General features: G+C 48.8%; 1 protein-coding gene across 4 annotated transcripts in view; it reads right to left on the reverse strand.

Annotated features, from left to right (window-relative positions):
- Nucleotides 1-14,003: 14,003 nt before the first annotated feature.
- Nucleotides 14,004-15,657, reverse strand: part of LOC122393897 (serum response factor-like) — a 48,581-nt gene continuing 46,927 nt past the window's right edge. For 2 of the 4 annotated variants that reach the window (XM_043390337.1, XM_043390338.1), the window contains one exon: nucleotides 14,004-15,464. In XM_043390337.1, coding sequence (XP_043246272.1) covers nucleotides 15,403-15,464 — 62 coding nt within the window. In that variant the 3' untranslated portion in view covers nucleotides 14,004-15,402. The remainder of the gene's footprint in view (nucleotides 15,465-15,657) is intronic. The other 2 variants (XR_006258773.1, XR_006258772.1) reach the window with 2 other exon arrangements.

Below are 15,657 nucleotides of genomic sequence, written 5' to 3' on the forward strand. Positions count from 1 at the left end.
ACTCTGTCTAATACTCGTATTTGCATTAATTAATTCTTCACATTGCAAGATAAAATTCAAAGTGTTCGGGGCGTCTTTCCTAGAAATCGTTCACCTTTGAGCTATATTGTCCTTCTCAATGTCTGCATCACTCATATTCATATGTTCAATTCTAACTATGCAGTATGCACGTCTGTGCAATGCGGATCTGAACTGATCTGAACCGGTCCTGTGCGGGTAATCTTCCATAATCGCAAGAGCTACAGGTATCGATGAATCGACTGGTTTGGAGCGCTCCTGCCACCGCCATCAGGTGATGCATCACCGCGCCACTTCCGTCGTTACGGCGTGTTCTGGAATGATCCAAGGTCACAGCACACATCACTTTCTTCCCCGAAATATCCGGTGCATACCTGCACAGGTGCCGCCGTGCCGGCAGCTCAGTCGATAAAGTGGCCGAGTTGTAACGAGCCGCGCTGTGTCGATATAAGGGGCGTCTGGGGGTGACGATGGTGACGGTGGGGAGGGGGGAGGGGGTCTGTCCGGGTGGGCGGGGTGCGGACACTGCAGGGGTGCGCCGCAGACGGCCAGGGTGGCGTCAGGCGGACTGGTACGCCACCTCCTGCTGCACGCTCCGACCTCAGACGACCCCACGTGCGCTGCACGGTCCCTGAGTCACCGCCGTGCTCCGTAGACGGAGCGCCGGTGGCTGCGGCGGCAGCAGCGGCGCACTGGTGACCTGGCCCGGTTCCCGCGACCCCTCCACTACCTCCCCAGCCCCGCGCCGTAACTCCTTGTTGCCCCAGCCGGCATTCCAGCGGCCCGGCCCGCGCTCCGTTCCACCTCTGCTGGGGCAGACGTCAGCGGTCAGCAGCTGGCGGCGCGCTGACTCAGCGGCCGGCGCGGTCACTACAGACGGGCCCGCCGTCCGGACACGACCCGAAATACCTCCGGCACGACCGGAGACGGCCCGAGAGCGGGCCGGCCGCCGCTGCTGCCAGCTGGGCAGGACCGAGACGGGGCGGGGCGGGACGGAGGGCAGACGGGGACGGATGGCTGTCGTGTCTGCGGCGTGGGTCACATCCCTGACGCACCGACCTCTCACGCTCAGCTGACGGGCCGCCCCCGCCCCCGCCCCCGCCCCGCCCTGGGTGGCCGTCCACTCACCTCTGAGGCATTTCCTCGGCCGGGCTAACCAACCGGCCGGACTGACTGATCTGCGCCGTCTTCTGATGGTCGATGATGTGCCGAGAGCGGCGGCGGATGAGCGCCTTTTCAGGAGAGGCCAGAACCGCGCCAGCCAGCTGGGAGTGAAAATAAATCGAACGGCGCGCGCCAGACCGATACCGATTTTAGTGATGGTTTCAGTGGGGCTATGGACAGAGGCCTGCCTGCCTGTTTCAATGAAGTAGGAATGAATGAGCCATGGCGAAAAGTCAAATTTGCGCTAATTTTGAACGAGTGAACATTGACAAATCCAAGAGAAAGCAAATGACATATTACGAATTACGATAAAGAAAATCAAAATACTACGATAAAGGAAATCAAAATATCTACTAATAATTTGAGTTCTAGTCAGTCCAAATGAATAACGATTAGCATACCTAACATTTTATGATCCAGATGCCTGAGTATGTCACGAATCGGTCCATGTGTCCCCATCGTTATAGCTTTGGTTGTTCGCATTCTTATGCTGGGCTACAAGAAAGTACCTATTTGAGCCTACAAATTCATTGTCACTGCCGGAACAAAAATAACCAATTGTAGAAAGTTAAAAAAGCGTCAGGTGACTTGCAACTTTTTTTCAAATACACATCATTTTTAATCAGAGGAAGCATAAACAGGTCTCTACCTTTTTCCTTTGAATAAGCGCCATGAGACTCTCAGTAGGCTAGGCAATAGGCATGTAAGCCATGCTGCCTAGTAAGCGAAAAAAACGATCACACCGCGCAGTCGCAGTCCGCGCAGCCGGAGTCCGTTTGAATCATGGTAGGAATGGGCTATGAATTATGATGAGTCATTTGCGATCGATCGAGAAGAGTACTCAATGACACGGTATCAAATGTCATTAAACGTTCTTTTTTAGCAGAATCAATGGTAGACAACTAACGTGCCTAATGGATGTCGCAGAATGGTGAGAAGAACCTCAGCTTGGATTCCATCTAAAGTATGCACGATAAATGCTGCAAGAACAAAACCTGACTCAGCTCAATTGAGTCAGGGCAACCGGCAGAGTCTGAGATCATCAAGCTCGACACTTGCATAAATCGTTGACATCAACGCACAGCGATCAGTCCCTTTAGCCACAGAAATGTTCCCCGTGTGTGTTCAATTTTTAGAGTAGTGCACTCATATCCTGTTATGAATTATGAATGACGAGGGGGGGCATCTTTCGTCATGGGTAGTTTTCTTTTCTTTTCTTTTTGCAGCCAGATGACTGAATATCAGGCGTGCTTCCGGCAAAATCAACAAGCGTGTCATTCGCAGCATAATTTATACAGATTGTGAGACAATACCTCTGACTAACTCTGGAGATGACGTGTTACTTCAGAGTTCAGACAGAGAAGGAGTTGACGTTACGCAGTAAAGTGAGGCGTGCTCTGGTTCATCGACAATTAGCTTCTCTGTTTCGCATTCATGACGTGGAATCATGCGATGCACACCGACGATGAAATATCCTGAATGCCTAATGTATAGGCATTAGCATGCGTGGGTAAAGGTATGTGAAGTTGAACCTCTTCGAGTCGAACGCTTGATCTCGATCTCGGGCAGATAACATTGCTACACCGTTTACTTGTCACATCACGACGAAAATGAATGGGCCCAGATTCACTGCTGTGAGCGAAAGTTTATGTTAATTTAAGTTTAAGTTCATTTGATAAACACATTTCCGCGAGACGCGTTGCTGCGGTCATTTGCGGACGTGTTTCAGCTCTGCCGTGCGGCGTTTGACGCATGTTTGACCAACATTTCCGTAACTCAGCGGATGTGTTGAAACAAGGCGAGAATGATGAAATGGTCGCAGATCGCTAACAGTTGCATCGTTCGGATGCTGAATTGCGAACTTTTAATATCAGCCTAAAAGGTCAAATAATCACGGCGAGTGTCTGAGTGTCTGAGGTCAACCTCAGCAGTTGAAAGGCATCGGAGCAGCCAGGAGGAGAGCCTAATGGAAATTGCTTATTTGCGGCATATAGGTATCAGCCTGCACTCAATGCGTAATGATGGTGACTTAATTGCCAGTTTGTGATCATTCCAATTAGATCATGATCTATAGATGGCTGCAATTTCCGTGTCAGTAATGATTCAAGGAGCGTTTTCTATCGCGCTCACATCTCACGACCTCGGGGAAAGTCGTTACGGTGGAAATATCTTATAGCATGAACTAGTTTTATAACCATGCCTGGCAGTGCTGATATTCCTGCGATACGTTGGCATTTTTGAGGAAAGGATATCCGACGGAAGTGAACTTTACGCCGAGTTAAGTACTTTGCCGATTGCCGAAGATTTTGTGAATCTCTATGGCAAGACTCAGGGTTATTTCATCATGTGTGTGTCATGATATAACGAGAGACACTCCTGTGACATTCACCCGAGTGACGGACACCGTATTCCGTCACTCGGGTGATATTTCACAGCGGAAGACACTCTAATTCGTGAGACGCGTGACAGCGACACTCCTTATAAGCCGGCAGGAGGCGCTCAGACTCGTGTGACGCTCTCCAGCACTCGATCACTCATATGTCAGTGACAGCTGTTTCACATGCGCCGCGTTCGCCGCTCGTCGCGGCGGTGCCGGCGGCCTGCCGTGGCGTCTATCCCAGCCCGGCGGCGGCGCCGGCGGCCCGGCGACTCCCGAATCCTGGCCGGCCGATTCAAAAGGCAGTGTCCGCTTCCGGTCAGTGCCGGCACCTTCTCACGGGAAAGGTACGCAACGGCCGCCGAGCGCGGCAATGGTGGCGCAATTAGCTCGCCGAGAATGTCGCTACACTGCAGCGTCGGCGGCGAGCTGCAACGGAAGAGCAGCTATTAGTGCACCGGCGCAGCGCCCGGAAGCGGGCTTCCGCGCGGGCGGGGACGGTGGGGGAGGGGTGGGAGGGGCTGAGAGAGGGGTGGGAGAGGTCCCGACGGTGACCCGGCCGGCCCCTCCCACGGTAGCCGGTTTGAATTTGAAAAGGTGTCGTTGGGAGAGGGTCGTGTCGCACGGCCCACCGGGGCGCTAATTCGGTGCAGTTTATTCCATCCGCTCTGTCGGGAATCGTTTCCGCGCCGCCTCAGCTCCCGGGAGATGAGGACGGCGGGATAAACTGCTCGCCGGATGTGGTGCCGCGCTATGCGTGCTCCCAGCGCTGTAGGAATTCGGCAGCCGTTGGACCAGCCCCGCACACAAGGTGACGACATCCGGTTAATTCAAACGGCTAAAATACACCTCCATTCAGTTCCCATTCACCACAGTCACGGCTAAAGTATTTGAGAAAAACCGTGGCCGGCCGGTCCCAGTAATCAAAATCTCCAGAACGGCGGCGGCGCATGCATCCCATGAGTCATGGTCGCGCGGTGAGTAGCAGACGGACGCTGGACAACATCTGACTTTGACTCATCACCTGCCAGATCGTGACCAATGAATGACCACTTGGCGTTTATTAATCACCGCGACCTCTCCCCTGTGGAGATCCGTCTTCTCCCCGTTATATGCGTTCTGTGATCACGTCAGACTCGGGAGCGGCTTTTCGCAGGGTGCGCCGATGCAGTCACCATCTCACGACACACCCAGCCGAGTCACAGCGACTCAGTGCGTCGGTGTGACTCAGAGTCAGTCCTATCTACCGCAGTCCTGATCCCCATCGGGGACGCCTGAGTCAGTATCGACTCTATCCACCCCCGCTAGTCCGGACATCCGAACTGAGTCGCTGTGGTCGCCACCACCGCACACACGCAGCCTGTGACACAATATCCACCGTGACTCAATATCGTGACGACACCGCTCGGCGGGCACGGCCCATTTCTCATATCTCTCGCTCCGGCGCCGACTCACGGCCCGGCACGGGGCGCTGTCCTCTGCTTCCTGAGTGCCGTGCGGAGTTCGGAGTGTGGACCCACTCAGCACGTGGTTTCCCGATCACTCCACCCCCAGTCCTGAGAGACGTCATGGAGGACGGCACTGATAGCGCGCCCACTCGAGGGCTCTGCGCCGCGACTGTCTCCTGATAGCGGTGCGGGAGACAGTGGAGGTCTCATGGTCAGGTGACCGGCGCGACGGCCTCTCGAACTCGGAGACCTCCACAATGCGTCCCGCCGCAGTAGTGGAGAATCAGATTACTACTGTCGACAGAGAGCCACTTCGGCAGCTATCAATCCTTTGTTAATTGTGCTGATAGCAAATGGCTATAAGCGATATAGCATGGCAACTGTTGAGCTTGACTCGCGCACAACCAACATGTGTATACGGCAATGACGGGCAAAACGCACCGTTATCAATATATGCTTACACAATTATACAATCACAGTGTGTGCATTGCGGAAATATATTGGGTGACGATTGACGGCTGTTATATAAGATATATACTTTGATGACTCATATCGGTCGGTTGTCATTGAAAAAGCGGCTTTGAAATTGGTTATGCTACCGCCTACCTATGGCATTAGCTGAGTCATTTAAAACCTATTGCTGACTAATCAAAGCAATTCTTCGACAGATTTGCACGAAGTTTGCAGACGGATGGAAAATTTAAATGCATAGGTATTTTGCGACAAAATGTTGCCTTTTGGGGGCTCAGGTTAAAGAATCACACAAGCCTCATGAACCTACACGAAACAGATTTGGCATTCAATCGTTACGCCATTTCTGTGAAAACGCTGGAAAATGGACCTGAAAATGGTAAAATTCAATTTACTTTTCTTTGCTTTCAGTTTTCACTAAAATGTGTTATTTACACAGCCAAAGTTGACTTCAGCATAGGATAGATACATAAACTAAGGGAGCAAGTAATGACTTAGGCAGATGCACTTAAGTATGAACGATTTCAGATGATTCGGAAGTGATAAGCTTAAAAAACCAGGCCGGCCAGCTAGAAACAAAGCATAAGCTTCTTCCGTTGCATGTTATGTAAGACGTCTTATATGTACCTACAAATAACTTACCATGAGTCATCTGTGTATATTCTGTTGGTAAAAGGTCATGCATTCACCAGCATCGCACCAGCGTCAGCTGTATAGGGCATACGTCATTCCAAAATGGCGGACAATGTGCATAATTCAACATAATATCAGATACCAACAGGCAACAGCTCATAGTTTGAGTCACCTATAAACCACTTGTAACGTAAAACACACGTCATTTTTGGTGCGGGCGCCGGGCCGGCACTATGGGAGCGCCGAATTCCTTCAGCCTTGGGGCCAGGCGCTGGCGGTACGGAAGATGGCAATCGGACTGAAGACTGCACCGGTGATCCGACCGGATTTAATCAGCTGTGAGTCACTGCGCCGTGACTCGGGTGTGTGACAGACCTGAGTCACGTGGTCAGAGGGTCACCCCGGCCCGCACTCGCACACACACCTACGACTCTGACCTGTGAGTCACGTGACCCGCTATCAATCAGCGTCATTGCGGCGATCGCCGAGGACACGCGGCCCAAATGTCGCAAAATTGGGTCGCAGGGGTCGAATGTCAAATATAGACGATGTGACCGAGAGCTCCATTTGACATTATGCCGCGCTTCGGCTGTACAGCGATGGATTAATTTGATCAAAATGATCACGCCTGTGATGAATGATCGCTGATAATACCTGGCGCCAGTTGTTGACATTGGGATTAGATTGTAGTCTGGCAATATAGCCTTATCACAACGCCTACAAACAGCCCGGCACTATACGATCGATACTCAAAGCCTATCGTGTGACTCATAGTTCGTCAAACGACTCACCAACGAACGCACGTGTTTCGGTCGCTGATTATGCGTGGCGCCGCGTGTGATCACTATCTGCGTGTTTTGTGCGGTGTTCAGAGAGCCAAACACGTCAGATGCACGGCGGTTCACCGTTCCAATCACGCGGCGCGGAGCTCAGTTGTCAGTGGACGGAGAACGGTTCCCACAGGGATAGTCGATGGATCGTGAGAAGACGACGACTGGAAATGGAATAAATGGGGACTTATAGTATAGAATCCAGAGCTGTGAGAGGATTGAGAGAAAGTGAGAACAAAGCGTGGATTAGGAATGGACTTATAGGATTGAAAAGAGGACTAAGGAGAGGACTGGAATTGAAAAACTGCTGGGAGGGGGCATTGGAGAGAAATGAAGCTGGGATGAGTGGAGGCTGAAAATGAACTGTGATACGATTGGAAAATGAGCTGCAAGTTAACTGGCGAGGACTCGATTGGAATAACAAATAGACTGGACGCGGAACTCTGGAACTCTCATGGAGTCGTCTCTCGTATTGCAAAGATCGACGCTTAAGTTATATGAAGAAGCACTATGAATTGAGAACCCCATAAGATTGCCTTCTGTCAGCCATAGGTGATCGCCGATCAGCCCGGTCAGCACAGCACTGCGTCCCTCCGCCGCGCCGCGGCGGAGCGCTCCCACCGTCCCACGGGCCGAGAGGAAGTTTACCGAGCCACCGGAGCACATATTTCCCGCCTTCGATGAACTGGGCAGGATACTTGGCGGCACTGTTCGAGAACGTTTCTCCGGCGCGGCCAGTACAGGTCGCTGCGGCACTGTGAACGACCTTGCTCTATATCGGGCCTCAGCTCCAGTCGTATTGATTAGCTGGGGAAGTGGCGGCTAATTTGCTTCAGCTGAATGCTGAGTGCCATTGAAGTCAGACACTGCCGGTTGCTGTGAGACCGACAAAACGCGATGGTATATCGGGCTGGATAGAATACGACGAGGCCGTGCGGTCTTCTTTTCCTCGGCCATCGTCAATTGGACAAATTGATTGCATTTAACTACCAATGATTCCCTGAACCATCTTATCGCTATAACGTCCTACAGAATGTCCCAAACAGGAAACAATTCACGGCCTTCGTGTGAACTCAGGTAGACTAGTGTCCACTGGTGAGGGATAATTAGAGTAGGAGCACTCCTTGCTCGACTCCGGCCGGCCGGGGAGGGTCGTTCGGAGGTCGTTTCATTAAATTGGACATTGGACAGGGACAGTCTTGAACCAAGGGTGGTTTGGAATCGGAGCACTGAGCACTGAATGTTTTTCATGTTCGTTTCGAGACGCAGATTGTATGTTATAAATGAATACATACGCAATATAAATACCCATAAATACCAAAATACCTACATGCGTTTATAGAAAGCAAAGGACGACTTCATTGTTAATACGTATTAGGTTAAAATAAGTGATTCCAAGTATTTATCGTTCAAATCATCTTCCTTCTCTTTCTCTCACTCTCTCTCTCTCTCCCTCTCTCTCTCTCTCTCTCTCTCTCTCTCTCTCTCTCACTTTCTTTCCCCTCTCTCTCTATCTCTCAAACAAACAAACCATGAAGTCATGGTACTTAACATTTTTAGAATGTATGGAACTAAGACTCATAAATGTGCATTCGCTTCGACCGGCATGACGTGATGTCATGCGCTGATATACAAAACCTTCCATCATTTTTCTACCGGCGCACAATGCCAGCCGTCTGCACCATGCATCGTGGTATGGAACCTTCCACACCAAACCTTCATATTGCGCATCGATTCCGCCTGATGACGTCATTCGGCGACCCTCGCAGGGTATTGCATGCCGGCGGGCGGCGGCTCACACCATCAGGACGGCGCAGCCGGCCGCGAGCGGTTCACCGGAAAACGGCGTCCGCGTCCGTGCGCGGCCCTTCCTGCTGGCAGCCAGGTGCCGAGCAACGCTCCTGGAAACGCCGTCCATTGGTCGGCCAGTCCGCCAGTGACGTCAGACCGGTGGGTGACGTCAGACGCGCTGACGGCGTCACCCGTCAACCGTGCATTCCTGACGGACCGCCAGCCGTCATCCGGCGTCTCAAGGCCGCCGGTCGGCGGCACGAATAGAGAACTGGAGGTGGACCCCGGCACTATGTAATCGCGCTACAAAACAGCACCAATTGGCCATTAAAACGATGCATACCCGTATCTGCATGCATCGGCTATCACGATAAACGTATGCCCGCTCTTGACAATAAGTTACACAGTGACACACGCCGGCGGCACGCTGGTAAACACGATAGACTATTGTCCACGATGAGTCTACATAGTACATTCCGAATAAAGATACACGTCATGGGTCAGTTCCTGGACCCGTTGTGATTAATCCAAGGAGGTATACCAACGCCGAAACAAAAGGCACATGAAACACAGACCATTATTAAATGTTGGAAAGCACATTTGCGTTACCGTTTCGTGGTCATTAACTGCCCAAAAAGGAGCGAGAGTGGGGAGGTAAGTCCGCATTGTCTGGTCTGGTGGGGTTCAATGACCAAAAGACACGAGCGACCGCATTGGTCACTTCCTGGTTAGAATCATATTCTGAACTTGATGAGCGACACGAGAAACAGCCAAGTGCCCATTTATTGTTGAGACTGATGGCTTATTGTGGAGGCTTATGATATGCCACGTTAAGTGGAAGCGCTCACATCTTTGCGTGGCTTCACTTCTCATAAAAACGATTTTTTCAAAAATATGTGTTGAGTGCTGAAACGTATAAAAGGCAGCAAAATACAAACTTATAGAAATAAGAAAACAGTCTTATCACTCATTCAACACTAATTTATTCATTCATTCATGCATTTATTCATTCATTTATTCATTCATTCATTCGTTCATTCATTCATTCATTCATTCATTCATTCATTCATTCATTCATTCATTCATTCATTCATTCATTCATTCATTCATTCATTCATTCATTCATTCATTCATTCATTCATTCATTCATTCATTCATTCATTCATTCATTCATTCATTCATTCATTCATTCATTTAGGATATAACTAGACGCATCCTTCCCTACCCCATCCTTACTGTTACTCCTAACAGGACAAGTAGCGGCGGAACACCTTCAATTTAAGGGGGGGGGGGGCACTGCCGACTTTTGGTCCCATTCTTTCCATGCAACGCCCATAGCGTTAAAATGGCAAAATCAAGGGAGGGCACGGTGCCCCGGTGCCCCCCCCCCCCCCTTTCCGCCGCCTATGAACAGGACTCAATATAAACTGGAATATAATTTGTTTTGGACATCTTAAAACCGGCAATACAGCATATTAAAGCCAAGGTCTTTTCTCTCTGAACAACCAACAAAGTATTTGTCGACTATCGTTATAAAAACTCTGAATGTGCACAATGCACACTTTATTAGCTTGCTGAATCGTTTTGTTTTTACGTTACCTACGACCTACACCCAGACACAGCCGTGGCTATACAACTCCTCACATTTGTAGGGCCGGCCTGCGCAGCAAGTACCGTTCATGAGTGGGTACCGTTGCATGTTCGTTTTTGCCAGTTGACAAAACAATATGATCCGGATTCCTAGAGTTGGCGCCTTCCTCGTCCGAGCTATTGTGTGCAACCGGGCCGGGCCGAACGGACCATTAGGAACCGGGGCGGCGCATTTCTACTATACGTGTATACAAATGTAGGTATCCGTCTTGAAGTCACTCAAAGTACCGCACGAGTTCTGAACAGACACTGAATCATGGCAGTGACCCAGCTCAAATAAACATATGGCAAAGGAGTCGGCGTTATGCGTCACAAAGCGGTATAAGCAAAGCCCAACCATTGTTTGTGTAAATAGCATATACGCAGAGCATTTAGAATAACACGTGGATGTTGCTATGGACGGTTCACCATTCTCCGTATACCTATACTGACAGGTTACGCCATTAGTGTATAAAGAACGATGGTCGGTGGCATTGGATGTGTTGGATATAGCCAACAAACAAAAGAAAAAATCATATAGTTAGTAGGAGCTTGTCGCACTTTGCTTCCACCTTCTTTGGCTCCACGTAAAAAAAGATATAAATGTACCACTGACATATTTACCATACCTAATAGTTATGAAATATGAGTAAAGTCACTTAAGACGCGCCCCGCTTTTAAGACATTCGCTTTCATTCAGCTTCTGACGCAGACATAAATAGCTGTTGTATCACCTGAAACATTCGTCACTCTTTACATGAGTGAGCCGAGAAACCAGGATGGCTCATGCACAGACTTGTAAGCGATTCAATTCTGATTGAATCGATTCTCATGAATCGCTTGAAAATGCCGACTCACTGTGATTGAGTCGGTTGAATCACCTCTTGTCACCATATGAATCCTGATTGAATCGGTCACACATGGCAACTGCTAGTGATTGAATCGGCAACTCATCGATTCAAGTTGATTGAATTAATAAAATGATTCAATCAACATGTGCTGGAAATTGAAGTAATGACCATATTTAGTACTATATTATGTAGAAATATATGTGGCATTTGCATCATAGTCACACACAATGCACTGCAAAAATTTTAGGTATTTTGTCAGTATTATAAATGCGCACAGCTATCAGTATTGAAAAAACATAAAAATTTTGTTTTAAGTTTTTAATCAAACTGTAAACACAAAATTATACATAAATGTCAATGCATGAAGATGAAAAAAATGAATGTAAAGTTTCTTTCCAGTGCCCTAAAATCAGTATAGTAATCAAGTTAAAAGTAGCAGTAAGCAGGCGCACATTGCTCAACACACATGTTTTAGATACCATGTTAATCTTTATATTTTCAATACCCTGTTTCATCAGGACATTTGTGACCAAGCATAGATTTAGTACTTTTCTATGTTTTTTGGTATTTTCCTAGTGTATTTGGTTGGTATCAGTTTCCAAAAATGTCTTAAATTGATATCACATATGTATATATTTTATATAACATCTTGATTGAATCGCGTTGAATTAAATCATGAGTTGAGTCATTCCCTGAATCACTGATAATGGGATGAGTCGTGATTGAGTTGAATCACAAGGTCCATGAGTCGTGATTGAATCGCTTGGAAAATCAGACTGTTTGATTGAGTTATGATTGAATCGGTCATTTCATCAAGTGAGTCGTGATTGAATTGATTGAATTTTTTTGAATCGTTTACAAGTCTGCTCATGCACTGCTACTTCGAACCGCCGCGCTAAAATCCGTGCGGTTTTTCTCACATTTGCGCCGCGTCATGTCACCTCTCTCAGCCTCCTGCCATTACGATGCATTAGCGCGGGGCCTCCCATACCTACCTGTGTCCCCACGCTCAGACCACAACAAAGACCGGTATTACAGTCTGCAGTGACGTGTCGGTTCGGCGGCTGTGTCACTGTCGGAGTCTCCGCGGTCCCCTCGGCTACTCAGCCTATACGGGAGATCCTGGAAAGGCCCCTCCGACCGCACCCGCGTGCCGTTGTGTGTGATGCGTGCCATGGGGGAGAGCAGACGCATCGGCTGCTACTGGGAAACGTGTGGATAGGGCGACACGTGGGGATGACGTGCCGATAAAAATTGTTTCGCCGGAGAAAAATGAAATAAGAAAATGGGATGAAAAACAATTAATTCGTATATAATTATCATAGCGGACTTCACTTTCAGTTGGTATAATTAGGTAAAAGATTCCCCAGAATAGTTGTTTGTTTTCATTTTCAGGTTGTTTTATTAGGACTGCTGTCATGCATTTTTCATCTTTTGTTTTGATAAGTCACATGTTTTCTTCAGTCGTTGTTCTGTCGAGATTTTACACATATTCTGGGCCGAGGGGAGCTTTAGTCATTCATATCTTGCCACGTAGTCCGTACTACCTACGGGCGTCCGATAGTCAAATCCAGAAACCACCAGCTTCGCAGTACTGCGCTGATGCATGAATGAACTGCGGATGCCTTATCAGCCGGCGTCCTGTTTTGTCAGTCAGCTGCCCACTGCGCTGCTCCACGACTCAGTGACCCGGCGCCCTCACAATGAGTCATTGCTCTGACTCCAAAGACAGCAAACAGCGCCGATAGTCGTCTCGAGCCCACTCAAGGGTTAGGAGCTGGGAGACATGTTTGCACACATGCTATAGTCGGCTCTGGTGCTTATTACATAACGTAGGGCTCCGAGTGAGGTCCGTACAATGACGAACTCGAACTGGCCCAAGTTTGAAGTAGCAGAAGATATCGCTGATCGAGAGTTTTCAAAGCCAACTTGTTCCTATGCCTTACCTATTGCATAATAGGGCATTGAAGCTCCTACACTATTCTAAATCGAGAACTATCGAGCTTCCTCGACAGGAAGACTGGTGGACAGGTGTCCATTTTCGGCTACGTCATTGTCTATACTTCGGTATTTTACATTTGAATGCCCTCAGACTTTTACCTAAGGCCTATCAAAGGTTAAATTGTCACTTGATAGTAGGTATCCAACGAATGGAATTTCAAGGCCCCACCATATTCCTAGCAAACGTGAATTAAAGTTTGGTAGGAACTTCAATTTTTTTAATTAAATTAGGAATTAACATTTGAAAGCCAGCCACGATTCTCAAGCCTTGACCATTAGGTATAACAGCTCACGCTCACACGGCTCAGTTCAATCCCAATACTCGGCTCGCATCGCTGCGCCACCTACAGATAGTACTGCATTGGTACGGTGTGCCGTGAGTCGTTCAGTGCTGCTCCCTACAAAGGACTAACCCAAACCGGTGGAGCCGCTCGCCAACCCAAGCGCCCTCTAGTGTCCGCTAGAAAGGCTCCACTCATTCCCTTACCCGCCGACCGGCGACAGTTCGTCGAACATTTCACCAAACAACTCGCTCATTGCATTGACGTTTACGTTAAACAACATGTGCAGCTAGGCCGTTTTCTCTGCCCTCGGTGGGATGCTATTTCAACTTTTGCTGGGATAGATTTCGATCCATACTAGTCACAAGTGCTGGGTGTTCATTTATTCAGTTTGTTTGTTGGGTTTCAGGGGCGCTTCGATAGCGAGGCCATTGCTAATTCTGAGGTACAAAAGACTATTCACCTTCCGTCCAACTGGCACTATCCAGCGCTGAATGAAAACCACCCTATCAGCACGTCAGTTTATTACAAAAAGTAACAACGCACGCAGGTTGCAACACTGGGGCTCTGCCCTGTCTGACAAACTAGGTGCATGAGTGTCATAATGACGGGTGCGAGAGATGCCTGCCACTCAGCACACTCACACCACGGCACACGGGGTTAGACCACACGGGACACGCGGCACGTGGCACACACACCACGCCCATTGGACCCAGGGCTAGCCGGCCCACTCGCCTCTCGCGAGCGGCACAGGCACCAGGCCAATACACGAGACTCCATGCGCGCGCGCCGCAAGGGAGGTACAACAGGCGCCACAGGCCAGCTCAGCAAAGCAAACTGAGCCAGCGGTACGGTGTATAACGCGACAGAGACGACAGCAGCCGTTCACGCAGTGCCTCATATAGGGCTGAATATTGAGCAACATGCACCTTTGGTTTGGGCCAGCCATGATCTGCTTGTAGAAAAGGACTTATCTAGTCGGATTAGTAGATGACCAGATGTATACAGAGTCCCTGCATAAATAAAGACTGATTTGTCGTAAGTCCATGGGGCAGCCCCATTAAACATCATTCACTTTAACTGATTATTGGGGGTTAAGTTATTACTCACCAGGTACACGCAATACTGTACTGGAAGCAGTTATCGTCATCAGTCCTTTCAATGTAAAGCCGTACTTCAGCGCTAAACGCTTTGCGATAGCTTTTGTTAACAGAACAAGTAAGCAAAAATACGTTAAAACCGATCATAAATCAGGAAGCGTTTTGAAAACACTTAACGCTATTCATTCTCTCCATTCAATTTAGTACAACCAAATGAACAACCAACAAACTTCGTACATTGATTACGTACAAAAGACGTGACTAGTACGATATGCAAGGTTTGAACTCGCCATTTCGGCAATACCTCGCATTACACTCCTCTCAGTCTCTCTTCAAATCATCGATACCGTAAAGTGGGGCTATTTGAGACAGTGGGGCTATTTGAGACAGTATTTAAAATCGCAATAAAATGAAGAGCGCTTGATTTTTATGTGATATTTTTGCTCAGGAAGGTGTGGAATCGAGCAGTAAATCGCCTGAGCAAAAATTAGGCATAAATTTCAAACGGTTTTTATTTTATAACAATTTTAAATACTGTCTCAAATAGCCCCACTGTCTCAAATAGCCCCACCTTACGGTACTCTCCCTCGGGCCAGCTGGACACATCGCGTCCACACCAGTCACCAGTATCCACCGTAATGTTCAGCCCACTCCAGTCTTCTGACCACAGTCTGAAGGGAGGCCAGGGCGTACCTTCCAGTGATGTCCGATTCGTCTCTCATGACCACAAGACTGTGTGAGGGAGAGTCGCAGGCAGACGACGGCCTGAGGTCTTCTCCCCAAATCTCCATCCCCGCAGCTGAGTACATTACGAGGAGACGCGAGACTTGGAGAGATCGGTGGGCTGGGAGCTGTTCGGCGGCTCACCCGCTGGAAACGAACATACATCGAGTTAGTTTTGAAGTCTTGAAAGCCATGACGCGCAAAAAAGTTGTAAGTGGGCCGGCGTTCAGCACTATTCACAAGACGCGGAGGTACAGCTGTTCAACAGCTCTACCAACGTTGAACTTGAAGCTGGACCATGTAATAGGAGTTAGGAGTCGTCCTGGAAATAAAGAGTACA

This window comes from Amphibalanus amphitrite, unplaced genomic scaffold (genome assembly GCF_019059575.1).
Source record: "Amphibalanus amphitrite isolate SeventyFive unplaced genomic scaffold, NRLGWU_Aamphi_draft 000561F_arrow, whole genome shotgun sequence".
Classification (NCBI taxonomy): Eukaryota; Metazoa; Arthropoda; class Thecostraca; order Balanomorpha; family Balanidae; genus Amphibalanus; species Amphibalanus amphitrite.